This window comes from Oncorhynchus keta, chromosome 31, assembly GCF_023373465.1.
Source record: "Oncorhynchus keta strain PuntledgeMale-10-30-2019 chromosome 31, Oket_V2, whole genome shotgun sequence".
Taxonomy (NCBI): domain Eukaryota; kingdom Metazoa; phylum Chordata; class Actinopteri; order Salmoniformes; family Salmonidae; genus Oncorhynchus; species Oncorhynchus keta.
Genome location: NC_068451.1, coordinates 22,445,421 through 22,467,952, shown reverse-complemented (window position 1 = coordinate 22,467,952; position 22,532 = coordinate 22,445,421). Strand labels below are relative to the sequence as shown.

Genomic DNA, 22,532 nt, shown 5'->3' with positions numbered 1-22,532 from the left:
TAAATTAGACCCTAACCTATAGATTTCACATGACTGGGCTGGGGCACTGGATGTGAAGGTCCTGGGTGGATGTGGAGGTCCAAATTGTCTATAATGATGTTGGAGGCAGTTTATGGTAGAGAAATTAACATTCAATTCTCTCTGGTGGACATTCCTGCAGTCAGCAGGCCAATTGCACACTCCCTCAAAACTTGAGACATCTTTGGCATTGTGTTGTGTGACACAACTGCACATTTTAGAGAGTGGCCTTTTATTTTCCCCAGCACAAGGGGCACCTGTGTAATGATGATGCTATTTAATCAGCTTCTTGATATGCCACACCTGTCAGATGGATGGATTATCTTGGCAAAGGAGAAATGCTCACTAACAGGGTTGTATACTAATTTGTACACAAAATGAGAGAAATAACATTTCTGGGATAATTTTTTGCAGCTCATGAAACACGTTGCTTTTATATTTTTTTGTTCAGTGTAAGTTGCATGGACTCACTATGTGCAATAGTGTTTAACATGATTTTTCAATGACTACCTCATCTCTGTACCCCACACAGAATTATCTTTAAGGTATCTCAGTCGAGAAGTGAATTTCAAGCACAGATTAAACCACCAAGACAAGGGAAGCTTTCCATTGTCTCGCAAAAGCCACCTATTGGTAGATGGGGGAAAGAAAAAAAACGCACATTGAATATCTCTTTGAGCATAGTGAAGTTATTACACTTTTGGAGGTGTATCAATTCATCCAGTCACTACAACGATACAGGCGTCCTTCCTAACTCAGTTGCCGGAGAGGAAGAAAACCGCTTAGGGATTTCACCATGAGGCCAATGGTGACGTTACAACAGTTTAATGCCTGTGATAATTTTCTCCTAAGGATGGATCAACAACATTGTAGTTACTTCACTATAATAACCTTAGAGTGAAAAGAAGGAAGCATGTACAGAATAAAAATATTACAAAACATGCATGCTGGTTGCAACAAGGCACTAAAGTAATACTGCAAAAAATATGGCAAAGCAAATTCACTTTTGTCCTGAATACAAAGTGTTGTTTGGGATAAATCCAATACAACACGAGTACCAATCTCCATATTTTCAAACATTGTGGTGGCTGCATCATGTTATGCGTATGCTTGTAATTGTTAATAGACTGGGGAGTTTTTCCGGGATAAATGACTTAAATGTAAATAAAGAAATTAATTAAATAGAGCTAAGCACATGCAAAATCCTGGAGAAAAACCTTGTTCAATCTGCTTTCTACCAGACACTGGAAGATGAATTCCCCTTTCAGTAGGACAATATCCTAAAACACATGGCCAAATCTACACTGGAGTTGTTTACCAAGAAGCCAGTTAATGTCCCTGAGTGGCCTACTTATAAGGTTGACTTAAATCTACTTGAAAATCTTTGGCAAGACCTGAAAATGGTTGTCGGGCAATGATAAACAACCAATTTGACAGAGCTTAAAGACTTTTGAAAAAAAATAGTGGGAAAACTTTGCACAATTCCGTTGTGGAAATCTCTTAGACGTACCCAGAAAAACTCAGCAGTAATCGCTGCCGAAAGGTGCTTCTACAAAGTATTGACTCAGGGTTGTGAATACATACAGTTACGTTGGAGTCATTAAAACTCGTTTTTCAACCACTCCACAAATTTCTTGTTAACACACTATAGGTTTTGTTAAGTCGGTTCGGACATCTACTTTGTGCATGACACAAGTATTTTTTCCAACAATTGTTTACAGACAGATTATTTCACTTATAATTCACTGTATCACAATTCCAGTGGGTCAGAAGTTTACATACACTAAGTTGACTGTGCCTTTAAACAACTTGGAAAATTCCAGAAAATTATGTCATGGCTTTAAGCAAAACCAACGGCATCCAGAACAACAAGATAAATGTGCACAAGAATAACCTGCCATGCGCTCACAGGGAACGTTCACAAGCACTACAATAAACAATCCCACGCAAAAACATGGGGGGAACAGAGGGTTAAATACACAACAAGTAAATGAGGGAATTGAAACCAGGTGTGGAAAAACAAGACAAAACAGTAAAATTAAAAGTGGATCCACGATGGCTAGAAGACCGGTGACGCCGAGCGCCGCCGGAACAAGGAGAGGACCCGAATTCGGCAGACATAATTTGAGTAAATTGGAGGTGTACTTGTGGATGTATTTCAAGGCCTACCTTCAAACTCAGTGCCTCTTTGCTTGACATCATGGGAAAATCGAAATAAATCAGCCAAGACCTAAAAAAAAAAAATGTAGACCTCCACAAGTCTGGTTCATATCCTTGGGAGCAATTTCCAAATGCCTGAAGGTACCACGTTCATCTGTACAAACAATAGTACGCAAGTACAAACACCATGAGACCACGCAGCCGTCATACCGCTCAGGAAGGAGACACATTCTGTCTCTTACAGATGAACGTACTTTGGTGCAAAAAGTGCAAATCAATCCCAGAACAACAGCAAAGGACCTTGTGAAGATGCTGGAGAAAACAGGTACAAAAGTATCTATATCCACAGTAAAACGAGTCCTATATCAACATAACCTGAAAGGCCATTCAGCAAGGAAGCCACTGCTCCAAAACCTCCATACAAAAGCCAGACTACGGTTTGCAACTGTACATAGGAAGAAGATCGTACTTTTTGTAGAAATGTCCTTTGGTCTGATGAAACGAAAATAGAACTGTTTGGCCATAATGATCATAGTTACATTTGGAAGAAAAAGGGGAGGCTTGCAAGCCGAAGAACACCATCCCAATGGTGAAGCACAGGGGTGGCAGCATCATGTTGTGGGGGTGCTTTGCTGCAGGAGGGACTGGTGCACTTCACAAAATAGATGGCATCATGAGAAGGAAAATTATGTGGATATATTGAAGCAACATCTCAAGACATCAGTCAGGAAGTTAAAGCTTGGTCACAAATGGACAATGACCGCAAGCATACTTCCAAAGTTGTGGCAAAATGGCTTAAGCACAACAAAGTCAAGGTATTAGAGTGGCCATCACAAAGCCCTGACCTCAATCCCGTAGAAAATGTGTGGGCAGAACTGAAAAGGCGTGTGCGAGCAAGGAGACCTACAAACCTGACTCAGTTACACCAGCTCTGTCAGGAGGAATGGGCCAAAATTCACCCAACGTATTGTGGGAAGCCTGTGGAAGGCTACCCAAAATGTTTGACCCAAGTTAAACCATTTAAAGGCAATGCTACCACTACTAATTGAGTGTATGTAAACTTCTGACCCACTGGGAATGATGAAATAAATAAAAGCTGAAATAAATCATTCTCTCTACTATTATTCTGACATTTCTCATTCTTAAAATAAAGTGGTGATCCTAACTGACCTAAGACAGGGAATGTTTACTAGGATTAAATGTCAGGAATTGTGAAAAACTTAGTTTAAATGTATTTGGCTAAGGTGTATGGAAACTTCCGACTTCAACTGTATGTAAATGAGATCTGTATTTCATTTTCAATAAACCGCCAAACATTTCTAAAAACATGTTTTCACTGTCATTATGTATACATTTAACCCATTTTGAATTTAGGCTAGAGGTCGACCGACTGATTTTTCAACACAGATACCCACTATTGGAGGACCAAAAAAGCAGATACCGATAAATCGGCCGATAAAAATAAAAAAATGTATTTGTAATAATGACAATTACAACAATACTGAATGAAGCCTCAATTAAATAATGAAACATGTTCAATTTGGTTTAAATAATGCAAAAACAAAGTGTTGGAGAAGAAGGTAAAAGTGCAACGTGTGCTACGTAAGAAAGCTAATGTTCCAGTTCCTTGCTCAGAACATGAGAACATATGAAAGCTGGTGGTTCCTTTTAACATGAGTCTTCAATATTCCCAGGTAAGAAGTTTAGGTTGTAGTTATTATAGGACTATTTCCCTCTATACCATTTGTATTTCATTAACCTTTGACTATTGGATGTTCTTATAGGCACTTTAGTATTGCCAGTGTAACAGTATAGCTTCCGTCCCTCTCCTCGCTCCTCCCTGGGCTTGAACCGGCAACACAACGACCACAGCCACCATCGAAGCAGCGTTACCCATGCAGAGCAAGGTGAACAACTACTAGAAGGCTCAGAGCGAGTGACGTTTGAAACGCTATTAGCGCGTGCTAACTAGCTAGCCACTTCACTTCGGTTACACCAGCCTCATCTCGGGAGTTGATAGGCTTGAAGTCATAAACAGCGCAATGCTTGACGCACAACGAAGAGCTGCTGGCAAAACGAACGAAAGTGCTGTTTGAATGAATGTTTACACACCTGCTCCTGCCTACCACCGCTCAGTCAGATACTTATATGATAAGTCAGATTATATGCAACGCAGGACACGCTAGATAATATCTAGTAATATCAACCATGTGTAGTTAACTAGTGATTATGATTGTTTTTTATAAGAGAAGTTTAATGCTAGCTAGCAACTTACCTTTGCCTGTTACGCGAATGCAGTAAGCCGTCTCCTTGTGGAGTGCAACGAGAGATAGGCAGGTCCTTATTGCGTTGGACTAGTTACCTGTAAGGTTGCAAGATTGGGTCCCCCAAGCTGACAAGGTAAATCTGTCGTTCTGCCCCTGAACAAGGCCGTTCCTAGGCCGTCATTGAAAATAAGAATGTGTTCTTAAATAACTTGCCTAGTTAAAAAGGTATATAAATATATATATATATATATATATATATATATATTTTTTTTTTAATTGGCAAATCGGCACCCAAAAATTCCAATTTCCGATTGATATGAAAACTTGAAATCGGCCATTCCGATTAATCAGTCGACCTCTAATTCAGGTTGCAACAAAAAAATGTGGAATAAGTCAAGGAGTATAAATACTTTGAGGGCACTGTATCATTAATCCAAAAATGTATGTAGCAACTGCCAATTGCCCCATTAACTGTTTGAATAGGTTACAAACACAACCTTTATCACAATCACTGATGAGACATGGATTGACAGAAAATCTACAGTGTGCAAAACATTAGGACCACCTGCTCTTTCCATGACAGACTGACCAGGTGAAAGCTATGATCCCATATTGAGGTCACTTGTTAAATACACTTCCAATCAGTGTAGATGGAGAGGAAACAGGTTAAAGGATTTTAAGCCCAGATACAATTGAGACATGGATTGTGCACGTGTGCCATTGAGGGTGAATGGGCAAGACAAAATATTTAAGTGCCATTGAACGGGGTATGGTAGGTTTGAGTGTGTCAAGAACTGCAATGCTGCCGAGTGTTTCCACTCAACAGTTTTCCGTGTGTATCACTCGGTCTCCCGAGTGGCGCAGCGGTCTAAGGCACTGCAGCTCAGTGCAAGAGGCGTCACTATAGTACCTTGATAGAATCCAGGCTGTATCACATCCGGCTATTATTGGGATTCCCATAGGGGTGCTCACAATTGGCCAGAGTAGGCCATCATTGTAAATAATATTTTTTTCTTAACTGACTTGCCTAGTTAAAGGTTAAATTAAATAAAAAAACATTCAAATGGTCCACCACCCAGAGAACATCCAGCCAACTTCACAACTATGGGAAGCATTGACAAACATTGGCCAGCATCCATGTGGAACGCTTTTGACACCTTGTAGTCAGTCCATGGCCTGACAAATTGAGGCTGTTCTGAGGGCAAGGGGGTGCAACGTAATATTAGGAAGGTGTTCCTTATCGTTTTGTATACTCATGTATGTAGCATGGGCATGGCACAATTAGCCAGGTAACCATTGTAAATGACAACTTGTTCTCAACTTGCCTACCTGGTTAAATAAAGTTGAAATAAAAAATAAAAATTTGATTTTACCCATTCAAATTTCCAAAAGATGTAGTGTAAAATCTAATTAAGTCAACCTAATAACCAATGCATGAGCAAACATTATTTTGCTTGTCACAACTAGTTTCAAGATCCTCTTACTTTATCATCAAAAAGACAAATCATACACTCAGTTAAAAATAAAGTTATCAATAAAAATCAAACAGATGACCAGTTGACTGGTTTATTTTGTTTAATGTCTTTTGATTGAAACACCATTCATACAAAAGTAACACCCAATAAGGAAAAAACGTCAACAAATGTTGCACTTGAACTACTACATCCAAAACACATATTTAAGGCATTTGAATGAACGATAGAATGTTTAACACAAGGAAAATGAATAGCTTACAACAATGGTCAATTTCATGTCAAATACTTAAATGGTTTACGATCATGTAATATTTACATAATATACAATGCTGTGGTTTTAGATTTGGAAAGCTTTCAAATGTTTAGAAGAGCTACATGGATCATACATGGCTAAAAGTATCCCACATCATTATTAAAGTCTAAGTGATAATATGTTTAGAAGGTTAGGCAGAGTAATGGATTAGCAAGCAAAAAAAAAAAAAGAAAAAGACAAACTGGTCAATATGGATTCCTAAAACAGCCCATTCCACTTCCTCAGAGTCAGGAATTTATTCCACTGTCAAAAGCTTACATTTCACTTTGTGTAATCTGAACTGAAACTTTTATAATTGCATTCAGGGCACATAAGACATTTAAACAACTATATACAATTGAACATGGAGGTTATTACAAATTAGTGCTCTATGGAAAGGTACTAGTCTCAATGAACTGCAGTTCTGACCAGATATAAAATGTTAAAATAGGAGGAAATCTGTAAATATAATCTAAACCTTTCCACGAACCAGGTTGTAGGCTGAACATTTGAGAAGACATGGGGTAAAAACACAGTTAAGCATCTTGTGAGCCAATCAAAAACTTTAAACGATTATGAAGGAAGTGTGAACATAAAATTGCTTGTTGACTGCAAACAGCACCAGAAAAAGAAAAATTCTATGACATTACTGAGTTCATTGGATAATTGAACACAATCAGTGAGGCAGGAGGTATTTTCTATGTCCATTGTCAAGCTTGTCTTTTTACATTTAGTTAAGTGGGAGGTTTTTGAGGGTGGGAAAAATACTTATGGTCCAGCAGCATGAGACATTTGATGTTCCTCTAGAAGATGTGGGAAAGCAAACGCTTTGTCACACTCTGTGCATTCATATACAACTTGCCCAACATGACTTTCTTGATGCTGCCTGAGAAGAGACAGTCGACTGAATGATTTGTAGCACATGTCACAACGGTGGTCTCCTCCAGATTCCTGTTCGGTGTGCACTTTCATATGCAATGACAAGTCGTGTGCCGAGGTTAATGTTTTGGGGCAAACTGAGCACTTGTACTGGCTCTCACTGTCTGTGGCTTTGTATGTCGGGTGGGCTCGTTCAGTGCCAAACTTATGTTGTCTTCGCTCATGGTCTCTGAGATATCTCTTCAGAGCAAAAGTCTTTCCACAAGACTGGCACTTGAATGGCCGTTCATTGTGATGCTCTTTGTTTAGATGCTGCTGGAGACTACCGCGAGAAGAGAATCGCATTAAGCAGACAGTACAATTAAAGAAGTCATCACCAACATCCAGCTCTTCCTCCATTGACTGTCTATTAGACAGATGTGGGCGTTCATGGTCTATAACAGCATGTTGCCGACGTGCACAGTGGTGCTGGGGGAAATCACTGCCCAAGAAGCTCTGACCACACTCCGTACACTCGTATTGTGTTGCAGCAGTCAGATGGCTTCGCTCATGTTCTTCAAGCTTGCTTTTGTTGGGAAATGTCAACTTGCAAACACTGCAAGCAAATGTGTTCTCTGAGTGTATTGAAAGGTGACTTGCCAATTCTATGGCATGAGCAAACCTGTGAGGGCAAATTGGGCATTTGTAAATTGTTCTCTTCTCTGAAACAGTTTCCCAAGCATTTGTCAATGAGCCTCCTTTCAGAGCTTCTGCTGCAGCCTCATCGTCACCGTGTTCATTTAAATGACTGACAAAATTGTGACGGTAGTTGAAACTCATGTGGCATTGATTGCACCGATACACGTATGATTGTGGTATTTGGTAGTGACTGAGCTCATGCTTATTTAAGTGAGACGCATGCAAGAAATGCTTATTACATTCATGGCATGAATAAGGTCGCTCTCTGGCAGCCAGGCACCCATGCTCAGACAGTTGTTCTGGTTCTTTGAAACGTTCATTACAAACCCCACAGCGATATTGAAGGTGTTTCATTGTAGAGGAAGAGGCAGTTGGAGAGGGGGATGCAGTCCTCTCTGGTGGAACATCCTCTGTCTCAGTGTGGATTTTCCGGTGCTCTGCCCGACTCATCTTGCAGGAGAATGTGCGATCACATATATCACAGGGGAAATTGTCATCGCGGTGGGTGCCCATGTGCTCTGCCAGCTGCGAGGGCCCTGTGAAGCTGAGCGGGCACTTGGAGCAACGGTGTTGACGGCTCTTTCCATGAGTATGCTTGTGTTTGCGTAAGGCAAAGAGTGAGACAAAGCCTCTGCCACATATTTGACACTGATACTCAGACTTGTGGCTCCGAAGGTGCTGTTGCAGTTGGCCTGCCTGGAAAAAACATTTGCCACATTCTGCACACTCATGAGGTTTTTCACCGAGGTGACAGCGTTGGTGATCCTCAAGGCTTTCTGATGTGGTGAACGTTTTCCCACAGACATGGCAGGGGAAGTAGTCTGCAGAGTCAGAGTCATTGTCCTCATTAGCATCATTTTCATCTTCATCATTACTTGCATTACTTCCTCCATCCACATCAACGTCCATGTCAAATTTCTCTTGCACTGCAGTCTCCTTTTCCTTCACGTGGATAACAACATCCATGTTCTTCTGGGTTTGATGCTTCATCCTAATATGTTTAACAAGTGAACTTCTGATTGAATAGTTCTTGTTACAGACATGGCATGTATGAATTAGTTCTTTTGAATGAGCTTGGCTTTGATGGTTTTCTAAAGATTGACTAGTCCAAAACCTTTGTTGACACTCTTTGCAGACAAATGGTCTATTTGAGTCATGACAAGTTCTATGGATGTCAAGGTCAGAAGGACAGGGAAAAGTCTGTGGACATTGTGGGCAAGAAAATATCTTCTCATTCCAGTGGCCTCTCATATGCCTTGCTAGGTCTGAAGGATTAGTAAACGTCTTACCACAAGGCTGGCAGAATTTCTTTTTTCTTTCTAGCTCTTCGCGCCCATGGTCCTCTAAATGGCTGATGAGCAGAAGCCCATCTGTGAAACTTCTATCACACTCTGAGCACTGGTACTTGTTGCCTGGGACTTGTTGACCACTATGTCTTCTATCATGGGAAGATCTTCCTTTGCCTTGATTTCCAGAGGAATTCAGCAGTGTTAAATCCTTCAAGTCATCTTTGCAGGAGAAATTAGTCTGCAAAACCCCAGTGCCTGTTGTTTTGTAACCTTGGTTGAAGACTAGGACAGTCTCTTTAAGAGTAGGATCCAGCTCTGAAGTAATTACATAGTCAGTGTTAACTTCTTCCTTCGTGACCTTTACAAGTCTACATTTCCTTACATGTTTCCGACATAAGTTTTTGTTCCAAAAGCCTTTATTGCATTTCTTGCAGTTGAATGGGTACTCTCCTAAATGTGTACGCATGTGTCTGGAAAATCCACCCTTATTTCCAAAGTGCAAGTTGCACTGTGGACATTTAATGGGTTTGTTCATATCGTTTGGATCACAGTCTTGATCAAGCATGAGATTGTTATCACTATTCTGCCAAGTGTCACCATATCCTTCATCCATAGGCTCCTCTTTTATGTTCACCATGCTAGACAACTGCTCCTGTAAAGGTGAAGCCTGATTTGTTGGAATGTCTCTATGCGTGTTGAGAAAGTGTTGCTGGAGCTGTGAGAACAGCAGGAAGCGGGCACTGCAATTAGCACAGGAGAACCCTTTTGGGGGACTGCGAGTAGTGGACTCCGTTCGACTACGGGCAGGTGATTTACACTTGACAACACATGTCAGTTGATGGTTCTCGAGTTCATCTTGCAAAAATACGTTGCCACATCTGTCACAAAGCACTCTGTCAAGAGGTTCCCCTTTGCACCTGTTCAAATGGCGCTGCAGGTAGTCCCTACGGATAAATCTCTCACCACAATTAGAACATCCAAAAGGTTTCTCCCCTGTATGCAAGCGGGTGTGCACCCTCAATTGCTCACCACTTTTGAAAAGGCGAGGGCAAAAGGTACATTTGAATTTGCGTTTGTCTTTATATTGCAGTTGGATCCTCTGTAGAAGTCGGTTTGTCTCTCGAGATGGTGGGCTTGTAACATTTAGCTTTTCTGAAAGCTTTGTTTTTGCGTAAAATCTTTGACATGCACCAATGTTTATATGTCTCTTAAGTGATTTTTCATGAGTAAATGAACTGACGGTTCTTATAGCATGTGACATGGCAATATGTCGGGACATAATGCTGTGAGAGGGGAAGATCTTTGAACATATACTGCAGTCAAACCGCTGTTGCTTTCCTGAATCGGTAATGTTCAGGTTATTTTGCCAGCCCCTTCCAACATCTGCAAGACTAATTTTGGCAATGCGAACCTCTAAACGTTGTCTTTTCCCTTTGCAGCGACTCTGGTGCAGTTTTAGATGATCATGTCTGGAGAAACAGCTGTCACAGGCCTTACAGCGATATGGCTTTACCTCTGTGTGAGTTAGGATGTGCCGCCTTAAGTTTCGGGATTTCATGAAGATTTTTGTGCAGATATTGCACTTATATTCACCAAGGCTGGCGCTTGGTGGCTTTTGTCTATTAACACCATCACAGAAAGCTTCATGCTGTAAGCATCGTGACTGGATTCCATAGCTGTGACCACAGTGCATGCATGGATATGATTTTTCTCCAGTGTGTGACCCAATATGTCTCAGGAGAAAACTTCTGTACTTGAACTTGCTTGGACAGTGGGGGCATTTGTGCTGCAACTTGTCCCTGCTACTGGTCCTAATTTCTATGGTGTTGTTTTGCAAGGGCTTGGCAGAGTTGCAAGTCTTCTCATGGAAATTCCGATTATCACTCCTTGTAAAGTACTTTCCACAATTCCTGCAAGGATGCATGTTTGAGTTGCCAGAATTGCTGGTGTTTTTTTGCAAGGGCTTTACAGAGTTGCAAATCCTCTCATGGACATCTCGATTATAATCTCTTGAAAACTTCCTCCCACAATTCCTACAAGGATGCCAGACAGTGCTCACTGGCTCTATAGATTTTATGTTTGAGCCATTGCAAAGTCTTTCATGTAACTTGCGCCTTTGTCTGTAACATTTACCACATTTTGGACAGGGGGTTACTGTATTTTGCATGTGGCCATTGTGGTGCAGTAATAAACGGGGCAATTTTTCAAATTCCCGAGGACAGTATGAACATCTGTATACTTTCCTTATTCTTGTCACCAAAGCTTTTGATGAGACCTCTTCACTTTCTTTGATAGTGGGCAGTTCTTGTTTGCTTTGTGGACCTGGACACTTTTCTTGGTGCAACTGGAGATATTCTTTTCGACGAAAAGATTCTCCACAACTCTGACAAGAAAATGGTTTCTCCCCTGTATGAATGCGTATATGACGCACCAAAGATGTGCGGGAAGAGAAGAGGCGCTTACAAAACAGACACTGACTTGAAGAGGACTCCGATACATGGCTTAGGCAGTGACTACTCAGTTCTGTGCCACTGTGAAAGACCTCTGGGCATATGGGGCACCCCAACTTTTCTCCCTCTTCCTGCTCTTTGACTGGTGGCAAGGACCCAAGCGGCTCAAGTTTTGAGGGGTGCCTCTGTTTTTTCTCTTTGAGTGGCTGCTCTTGCTGAAGTTTGTGATGTGATGCCATATGTCGAAGAAGATACACTGGGTACTGGAACTGCGATGGGCAGTCTGGGCACTGAAGCATGCCCTTTTTGATGTGAGATTGCCTGTGTTGAATCAAGTCCCCAATGGTAGGAAGTATCTTCTTGCAAACAGTACACTGTATCCTTCGCTGGTGCACTTTTTTGTGAGCAACAAGATGGATTTCTTTCCCGAAACGTTTCCCACATTCCAGGCAGCGATATGGTTTGTCACCCATGTGCATACTACAGATGTGTTTCTTCAGGGAATATGAAGTGTTGAACCATTTTCCACAGAAGAGACAGGAAAAGGGCTGGCTGCTGGCTTCACTGGAGAGTGGACCGTCTTTGGGCTCCTCAATACTAGCCTTGGACTTGTTAGAAATGGGAACTAGGTTTGAATACCTGAACTTGATCTTTTTTCCAGTGTTTTCAAACAACTTATGTTTCCTCATGTGTCTGTACTTTCCAGAAGAATGAGCAAAAACGGCCGGACAGTAGTTGCATTTGAGACCCGGCTCATTTTGATTCAGTGCTGTTTTCAGTGGCGGCTTTTGTGATTCTTTCTGGGCCATGTTTTCCTGGCATTCAGCTTTGGTCCTTGAAGTCTCATTGTGTATATATTCCTTGAGGCACACCAGTCGTATGTGTCTATGTCGGTTAGAAGCATTAGTGAAGGTGGTGGTGCAGAAGGGGCATCGAAATTTCATGTCAACTTTCCCTGAGATTCCCTGTGTAAAGTCTTTAATGCACTGCTCACGCAAATGGCGGGACCGGTTGTAGGAATATTTGAAAAGGCGTGGGCAAAGAGGGCACTTGAATTTCTCATTCATCTCAGCTCCTTTGCATCTTTTCTTGTGCCTGCTAAAATTGCTTGAATAATTGAATGTCATCAGGCATTTCTGACACTTATATGACCTGTATGTGTTCTGACACTTAGGCCGAACCTTATATGACCTGGTTTTTGTATGGTGTACATTGTATCCATGCTTGTAGAGTTTTGCACTGCTTGCAAAGCTTTTCCCACAAAGACGACAAACATGCTCCTTGCAAATGTCCACTAGTTTCACAAAACAATCTGGAAGATTGGCATAGGGGCTGTTTGGTGGGAGGACATATGGATGTACAGTTCCCTTCTTGTAAATGCTGATACGTGGGGTTGTTTGAATCTGTTTAACAGGAACATGTGAACTTCGACGCTGGCATGTCTTTTCACGTAAATGTCTGTTCAGACTACGACATTGTGAAAAGTTACAGCCACACCTATGACACTTATGTTCAGTTCTACCCGAGTGCCTCTGCACATGCTTGTTGTAATCACAGAGTCTGTAAAATGTATGTGTGCAGTATCTACATTTGTGAAAAGCATGCCCGGTTGATTTTCTCTTCTGTGGTTTCATATTAGAAGAGAGTTGTGCATTTTCATCAATAATACCACACTGATGTTTCTTGGCTAGTGAATCACATGTCATGTAAGTACCACAGGTCTGACAGAAATTTAATTTGTTCTCAGAGTGGTTACAATGGTGGTGCTCAATTAGATGGTCTATACTTTGTGTAGCCTTTTGGCATGCTGCACACTGATAAGCCCCACCTGTGTCATTTTTTAATTCAGAGTTCCTGAGCAGTACAATAGGGTGCATGCATTTCCTCATATACAGTGAGGATTTCAACTGAGCTGCTTGGTCCTCAAAATCCCTCTCGTCTTCAATGTTATCAATAGTTGAATCTCCTCCCTCCTGGTTCAACTCAGTTGAATCAATAGACCCGGTCTCCCCCCTTTCCTGATTACCCTCTGTGTCACTCATACAATCTTCTCTTGACAATGGTTCACCATAGCATTCACTTAGCACTGGGGCTTCTTGCTCATCATCTGCTGTGAATACTTTATGAAATGTCTTTCTTGTGTTTCCAAGACCAGCTCTCACAAGGTCTGGTGGCTCGATATGGCGCGTTAGGTTCTGTTGGGATGCCTGGTCCTCTTCCAAACAAGACGATACATTTGACTCATCGATAGGTCTTAGCCACTCATTTTCAATACAGGACTTCTGTTCAATTCCAAAGTTGTTCAGACCTAAACAACGCTCCAAAAAATCAAAGCTACTGTGATCCTCTTTCCCTCCACTTCCACGAAGGGAATCACTTGCACTTTCCTCATAGGTTGAGTTTGTACTTTGAGTGCCACTACCAACAATCTCCTGAAATCTAGTTTTCAGCGATTGATTTTCAGGGAATTCCAAACAAGACTCAAACGTTTGATTGCTACCCCCTAGGCCTAATCCACAAATGACAGAGGAACTTTTGCCATTTTCTTGACCAGCAACATTTAAAGAGTCATTATCCTGATATTCAAAGGCACAGGTATTATCATTCAGCTTGTGAGCAGAATCTTGAGCATTGGATGCATCGATACCCTGCGAGTCCATAGTTCCTTGGGATAATGAATGCTCTTCCTCTTTAAAGCTCTCACTAACGATGGTTCCTTCATTTTGGCCCTCTAGGCTACTGACATTTGAGTACCGATCCTCTTCCTCCATGCATCCCTCTTCCGCATTCTGTGCTTCATCATCCAGTTCCTCTTTTCTCTCATTCACTGAGGCAGTCAAACTTTTTTCACCATCTGAGGGAGAGTCTGTGTGTTGATTATCTTGCTCCATGCAAGTCTCATCTTTCTCATGTGCTTCTCCATCCAGATGATCCTTTTCTCCCTCGTCCTCTGAAACAGATAGGCTTTCTGGAGCACCGGAGGTCTCTGAGTACTTATTCTCTCGCATCATGAATGTCTCCTTTTCCTTCTCTGGTGGTTCATCTTGATCCTCCTCTACCTCACTCTCTGTTGTAGACATGCTTTCTGGGGAACCTGTGTTGGTCTCTGGGCTCTTCCATGCACATTCATTTTCCTTCTCGTCATCTGCAACCAGTGGAGAATCATTTGAACCATGTTTTAACATTTCACAAGAAGGCCCTGTCCTATCAACATCAGACTCTGAGCAGCTACTAACATCTGAGTAGTCCTCTGGAATGGAAGGGTTCAATAAGTCACATTCTTGTTTAAGATCATGGGGGTTTAGGTCTGCACCTGAAGTTGAGAGGCAATTACTTGAACTGGCTGCTCTAGCTGAGGCAAAGAGGCTGTTGCTTGTGTGATTAAACTGACCTTCATGATGTACTGGTTGACCTTCATCTTGCCAAACGATGTCATCATAGTATTTCTGTTGTACAAAATCAGAACTAGTATTGGAATTTGAGAAAAAGTTTGAACTCAAGTTCAAGTCTGAGGAAATGTTTTCCGGTGAAACCACGGTGTTGGAAAGGTCATTATGTTCAATGAGGCTTTCAAGGTGGTGCGCCAAACTATCTTCAGAATCCAAAGGCACATTCAAAGTCCTTGAATCCGACGACAATGGCGGAAGTTTCCGAAAACAAGTGTTAAATCCTTGAGCCATACTCGACCTCCACAGGTGACCTGGGAACACTGTTTTCCAAAACCCAATCCTGAAAGAGAATACATATACATGACAGATATTGAATATTGCACACACTGATACCACATACAGTTAATTAAAATACCTTGGTAGAAGTGGGTATTGGTGATCAAATGTTAGCTGTACAAGGAGAGAACACCATATCAAGATTAAGGCAAATGTCTCCATTCGTTAGGCTACATTTCTTGTCACGTTTGTCTCTGCATGCAAAACAATTGGACCAAATACTCACCACCTGCTTTAGCATGTGTGTATGGGGTCCAGGTTGATGTGGGTAAGGCTACATTTACCCATGAAGCTAGAAAATAAAACAGAAAAGGTCATCAAAATTAGTCTTCAAACTTTTTTATGTTGATAGAAAGTAACACCAAGTCAGGACGTCATTACATTTAACCATTTCTGAATGGGCCAATGTCATTGGAACAGAGGTTCATGAGTTGAAATACAAAAGGATTTCAAATTCACAAACTCCCCTGGCTCAGTAAAAGCACTGTTTATTTCCCCACAGTTTGCAGACATTTTCCTTGGTGGAGGTAGGGTAGTCAATTTAGAAGCATTTGTGGAGCCCTGTACCCAAGCTGTACTTTGCCAGCCTGATTATGCATCCACCATAGTTGTTGGAACTGTGCTGGAAAGGACAATGTGAAAAGAAAATATCTAAGCCAGCAAAGTACAATCTTGGTTGGCACGGTCATAGTCTTTAGTCCTGTTCCTGTAGGTTCATGCTCTACAACATCCGCAGAGTACGACCCTGCCTCACACAGGAAGCGGCGCAGGTCCTAATCCAGGCACTTGTCATCTCCCGTCTTGATTACTGCAACTCGCTGTTGGCTGGGCTCCCTGCCTGTGCCATTAAACCCCTACAACTCATCCAGAACGCCGCAGCCCGTCTGGTGTTCAACCTTCCCAAGTTCTCTCACGTCACCCCGCTCTTCCGCTCTCTCCACTGGCTTCCAGTTGAAGCTCGCATCCGCTACAAGACCATGGTGCTTGCCTACGGAGCTGTGAGGGGAACGGCACCTCAGTACCTCCAGGCTCTGATCAGGCCCTACACCCAAACAAGGGCACTGCGTTCATCCACCTCTGGCCTGCTCGCCTCCCTACCACTGAGGAAGTACAGTTCCCGCTCAGCCCAGTCAAAACTGTTCGCTGCTCTGGCCCCCAATGGTGGAACAAACTCCCTCACGACGCCAGGACAGCGGAGTCAATCACCACCTTCCGGAGACACCTGAAACCCCACCTCTTCAAGGAATACCTAGGATAGGGTAAGTAATCCTTCTCACCCCCCCTAAAAAGATTTAGATGCACTATTGTAAAGTGGCTGTTCCACTGGATGTCATAAGGTGTATGCACCAATTTGTAAGTCGCTCTGGATAAGAGCGTCTGCTAAATGACTTAAATGTAATGTAAATGTTTACTAGAGAGATCTACCAGCTAAGAGCAGTAGTAAGATGGCAATGTCCAGAAACAACCCAAAAGCTACAGTTGCAGTCGGAAAGTATACAGACCTCTTCTCCGTTTCCACATTTTGTTACGTTACAGCCTTATTCTATAATGGATTAAATCACCCCACCCCCCCCTTTAAATCTACACACAATACCCCATAATGACAACACAAAAACAGGTTGTCATTTTTTAAATGCACGGCATTGAAGGGCCCCAAGAAAATCATTGAAGAATGGCGCTGGAAAAGGTGGCTGACGTTTTACGGTCCCCGGCGAATACTCAAACCATACTGGAAGAAGAGTTTCTCTAACCTCTCTTGGGTAGGGGGCAGTATTTTCACGTCCGGATGAAACGCGTGTCCAAAGTAAACTGCCTGTTACTCAGGCCCAGAAGCTAGGTTATGCATATAATTGGATATTAAACACTCTAAAGTACCTAAAACTGTTAAAATTATGTCTGAGTATAACAGAACTGATATGTCAGGTGAAACCCAGAGGACAAACCATCCCCCAAATAAATGTTCAGCCTTCCACTGTTTAATGGCGGTCACTTTTATTACAAGGCAAAATCCTCCCAGATTGTTGACATCTAGTGGAAGCCCTAGGAACTGCAGTCTTTAGAAAGAGTTTCATGCTGTTTTTTGGAAAAATTAGCCAGAAATTGTAGTTTTTCTAGGTGGCTCCCATTTTGGCAATAGTGTTTCCAAGCGCGTGGAAGAGAGCGCAGCGCGCATTCTTTGGTATTTTTCTCCAGTAAAGACTATAACGATTCTGTCTTAAATGTTGTTTATTTATGTATTAGGGTACCTAATGTTTGATTATAAACGTTGTTTGACTTGTTTGGAAAAGTTTATTAGTAACGTTTGGGATTCATTTTGTATGCATTTTGAAGGAGGAAAACAGTGGATTATTGACTGAACTGAGCCAGCTAAACTGAGTTTTTATGGATATAGAGAAGGACATTATCGAACAAAAGGACCATTTGTGATGTATCTGGGACCTTTGAGTGCCAACAGATGATCAAAAGGTAAGGCATTTATTATATCGCTATTTCTGATTTTCGTGGCGCACCTGCCTGGTTGAAATATGTTTTTCATGCTTTTGTATGCGGGGACCGCTGTCCTCAAATATTCTCATGGTGTGCTTTTGCCGTAAAGCCTTTTTTTGAAATCTGACACAGCGTATTGTAATGTATTATAATTGTGATTTTATGAGAGTAAAATATTTATAATTCTGGAGTTTGAATTTCGCACTCTACAATTTCACCGGATAAGAAGTTAGTTACCCGTCTCTAGGGTAGGGGGCAGCATTTGGAATTTTGGATGAAAAGCATGCCCAAATTAAACTGCCTTCTACCCAGGCCCAGAAGATTGGATATGCATATAATTAGTAGATTTAGATAGAAAACACTCAAAAGTTTCCAAAACTGTTAAAATAACGGCTGTGAGTATAACAGAACTGATTTGGCAGGCGAAAACCTAAGAAAAATCCATTCAGGAAGCAGGATTTTTTGTTATTCTAGTTTTCTACAGTATCCATTGACTTAGGACTCAAATTGCAGTTCCTATGCCTTCCACTAGATGTCAAGTCTTTCAAAATAGTTTCAGGCTTGTATTCTGAAAAATGAGCGAGTAAGAGCAGTCTGAATGAGTGCACCCTGCCGTGTCAGAGCTTTTTCATGCACGCGACCGAGAGTGCCTTTCTTGTTTACCTTTTATAATGACGACGTTATTGTCCGGTTGAAATATTATCGATTATTTAGGCTAAAAACAACCTGAGGATTGAATATAAACATTGTTTGACATGTTTCTATGAACTTTACGGATACAATTTGGATTTGTCGTATGCCTGTTGTGACTGCGTTTGAGCCTGTGGATTACTTTAGACAATGCGAACAAAACAGAGGTTTTCGGATATAAAGAGAGACTTTATCGAACAAAAGGAACATTTATTGAATAAATTAATGTCTTCTGAGTGCAACCATATGAAGATCAAAGGTAAGTGATTTAATTTTCTCTATTTCTGACTTGCGTAACTCTTCTACTTGGCTGGTTACTGTTTGCAATGGTTGTCTGCTGGCCTATGTTCTCAAATAATTGTAAGGTATGCTTTCGCCCTAAAGCATTTTTGAAATCTGACACAGTGGTTAGATTCAAAAGAAGTTAATGTAAAATAGTTGTATCTTTTCTGAATTTTTATAATGAGTATTTCTACATTTGAATTTGGCGCTCTGCAATCTCACTGGAAGTTGGCCAGGTGGGATGCTAGCGTCCCACATACCCTACAAGGGCTAACGAGTTGGACGTGGAGGATTTACTTCAGACGCCCGACAAGGCCCTTATCCCCGTCATTCACAGGAGAAAGATATCGGGGGAAGCAGGTCTGGGTGCCTTGTAATGATCCGACGGCGACTGGGTAATCTGCCTTTGCCTCCATTCCTATTAGCCAACATACAATCATTAGATAATAAAATAGACAAACTACGATCACGTATATCCTACCAACGGGACGTTAACTGTTTCACCGACTTGTAGCTGAACGACGACATGAATAGCATACAGCTGCCGGGTTTTACGCTTTTTCGGCAGGATAGAACAGCTGCCTCTGGAAAGACAAGGGGTGGCCGTCTGTGTGGATTTGGAAACAGCTGGTAGACAAATTCTAAGGAAGTCTCAAGGTTTTGATCGCGCAAAGTAGAATATCTTATGATGAGCTGTAGACCACACTTTTTACCAAGAGTTTTTCATCTATATTCTTTGTAGCTGTCCATTTACCACAACAAACCGATGTTGGGACTAGGACCGCACTAAATGAGTTGTACACCACCATAAGCAAACAGGAAAACACTCATCGAGGCGTAAGTCCTAGTGGCCAGGGACTTTTAATGCAGGCAAACTCAAATCTGTTTACCTAATTTCTCCCAGCATGTTAAATGTGCAACCAGAAGAAAAAGAAAACTGTAGACCACCTTTACTCCACACACAAAGCTCTTCCTCGCCCTCCATTTGGCAAATCTGACCATAATTCTATGCTCCTGATTCCCGCTTACAAGCAAAATCTAAAGCAGGAAGCACCGTGACTCAGTCAATAAGAAAGTGGTCAGATGAAACAGATGCTAAGCTACAGGTCTGCTTTGCTAGCACAGACTGGAATCTGTTCCAGGATTTTTCTGATGGCATTGAGGAGTACACCACATCAGTCATTGGCTTCATCAATAAGTGCATCAATGACGTCGTCCCAACAGTGACCGTACGTACATAACCCAACAAGAAGCCATGGATTAACAGGCAACATCCGCACTGAGCTAAACGGTAGAGCTGCCACTTTCAAGGAGCGGGACTCTAATCTGGGAAGTTTATAAGAAATCCCGCTATGACCTCCTACGAACCATCAAACAGGCAAAGCGTCAATACATGACTAAGATTGAATCGTACTACACCGGCTCCGACGCTCGTCGGCAGGGCTTGCAAACTATTACAGACTACAAATGGAAACACAGCCGCGAGCTGCCCAGTGACACAAGCTTACCAGACGAGCAAAATTACTGTGTGAGTAAGACCTTTAAAAACGGGTCAACATTCACCAAGCTGCAGGGCCAGATGGATTACCAGGATGTGTACTTGGAGCATTCGCGGACCAACTAGCCAATGTCTTCATTGACATTTTCAACCTGTCGCTGACAGTCTAATACCAACATGTTTGAAGCAGACCACCATAATCCCTGTGCCCATGAACACAAAGTTCATCTGCCTAAACTACCGACCCGTAGCACTCACATCTGTAGACGTGAAGTGCCTTGACAGGCTGGTCATGGCTCATATCAACACCAATTAATCTTGATGGTTGTACAGTCGTCTCTGTTACTCTGGACCCTAAACTCTCTTTTGACGAACATATCAAGACTGTTTCAAGAACAGCTTTTTTCCATCTACGTAACATTGCAAAAATCAGAAACTTTGTCCAAAAATGTAGATCGTCACTTCTAGGTTAGACTACTGCAATGCTCTACTTTCCGGCTACCCGGATTAAGCACTAAATAAACACAAGTTAGTGCTAAACACGGCTGCTAGAATCTTGACTAGAACCAAAAAATGTGATCATATTATTCCAGTGCAAGCCTCTCTAAACTGGCTTCCTGTTAAGGCAAGGGCTGATTTCAAGATTTTACTGCTAACCTACAAAGAATTACATGGGCATGCTCCTACCCATCTTTCCTATTTGGTCATGCCATATACACTGCTCAAAAAATATAGGGAACATTAAAATAACACATCCTAGATCTGAATGAATGAAATATTCTTATTAAATACTTTTTTCTTTACATAGTTGAATGTGCTGACAACAAAATCACACAAATTATCAATGGAAATCAAATGTATCAACCCATGGAGGTCTGGATTTGGAGTCACGCTCAAAATTAAAGTGGAAACACTACAGGCTGATCCAACTTTGATGTAATGTCCTTAAAACAAGTCAAAATGAGGCTCAGTAGTGTGTGTGGCCTCCACGTGCCTGTATGACCTCCCTACAATGCCTGGGCATGCTCCTGATGAGGTGGCGGATGGTCTCCTGAGGGATCTCCTCCCAGACCTGGACTAAAGCATCCGCCAACTCCTGGACAGTCTGTGGTGCAACGTGGCGTTGGTGGATGGAGCGAGACATGATGTCCCAGATGTGCTCAATTGGATTCAGGTCTGGGGAACGGGCGGGCCAGTCCATAACATCAATGCCTTCCACTTGCAGGAACTGCTGACACACTCCAGCCACATGAGGTCTAGCATGGTCTTGCATTAGGAGGAACCCAGGGCCAACCGCACAAGCATATGGTCTCACAAGGGGTCTGAGGATCTCATCTCGTTACCTAATGGCATTCAGGCTACCTCTGGCAAGCACATGGAGGGCTGTGCGGCCCCCCAAAGAAATGCCACCCCACACCATGACTGACCCACCGCCAAACCGGTCATGCTGGAGGATGTTGCAGGCAGCAGAACGTTCTCCATGGCATCTCCAGACTGTCACATGTGCTCAGTGTGAACCTGCTTTCATCTGTGAAGAGCACAGGGCGCCAGTGGCGAATTTGCCAATCTTGGTGTTCTCTGGCAAATGCCAAACGTCCTGCACGGTGTTGGGCTGTAAGCACAACCCCCACATGTGGACGTCGGGCCCTGCTGGAGGTCATTTTGCAGGGCTCTGGCAGTGCTCTTCCTGCTCCTCCTTGCACAAAGGCGGAGGTAGCGGTCCTGCTGCTGGGTTGTTGCCCATCAATTGTCAATCAGTGTTGCTTCCTAAAGTGGACAGTTTGATTTCACAGAAGTGTGATTGACTTGGAGTTACATTGTGTTGTTTAAGTATTCCCTTTATTATTTTGAGCAGTGTATATCCCTCTTTATCCCCCTTCCTACACGTACGCTACGGTCACAAGACGCAGGCCTCCTAACTATCCCTAGAATTTCTAAGCAAACAGCTGGAGGTAGGGCTTTCTCCAAAAGAGTTCCATTTCTTTGGAATGGTCTGCCTACCCATGTGAGAGACGCAGACTCGGTCTCAACCTTTAAGTCTTTATTGAAGACTCATCTCCTCAGTAGGTCCTATGATTGAGTGTAGTCTGGCCCAGGAGTGTGAAGGTGAACGGAAAAGCACTGGAGCAATGAACCGCCCTTGGTGTCTCTGCCTGGCCGATTCCCCACTCTCCACTGGGATTCTCTGCCTCTAACCCTATTACAGGGGCTGAGTCACTGGCTTACTGGTGCTCTTCCATGCCGTCCCTAGGAGGGGTGCGTCACTTGAGTGGGTTGAGTCACTGATGTGATCTTCCTGTCTGGGTTGGCGCCCCCCTTGGTTTGTACCGTGGCGGAGATCT

General features: G+C 42.4%; 1 protein-coding gene across 2 annotated transcripts in view; it reads right to left on the bottom strand.

Annotated features, from left to right (window-relative positions):
* Nucleotides 1-6,002: 6,002 nt before the first annotated feature.
* Nucleotides 6,003-22,532, bottom strand: part of LOC118380325 (uncharacterized) — a 38,172-nt gene continuing 21,642 nt past the window's right edge. Inside the window, exons 2-4 of one of the 2 annotated variants that reach the window (XM_035767317.2) lie at nucleotides 15,460-15,525; nucleotides 14,900-15,237; nucleotides 6,003-14,653 (exon numbers count right to left, since the gene is read on the bottom strand). In XM_035767317.2, coding sequence (XP_035623210.1) covers nucleotides 6,981-14,653; nucleotides 14,900-15,188 — 7,962 coding nt within the window. In that variant the 5' untranslated portion in view covers nucleotides 15,189-15,237; nucleotides 15,460-15,525 and the 3' untranslated portion in view covers nucleotides 6,003-6,980. Of the gene's footprint in view, nucleotides 15,238-15,459; nucleotides 15,526-22,532 lie in introns of both variants that reach the window. The other variant, XM_035767316.2, reaches the window with a different exon arrangement.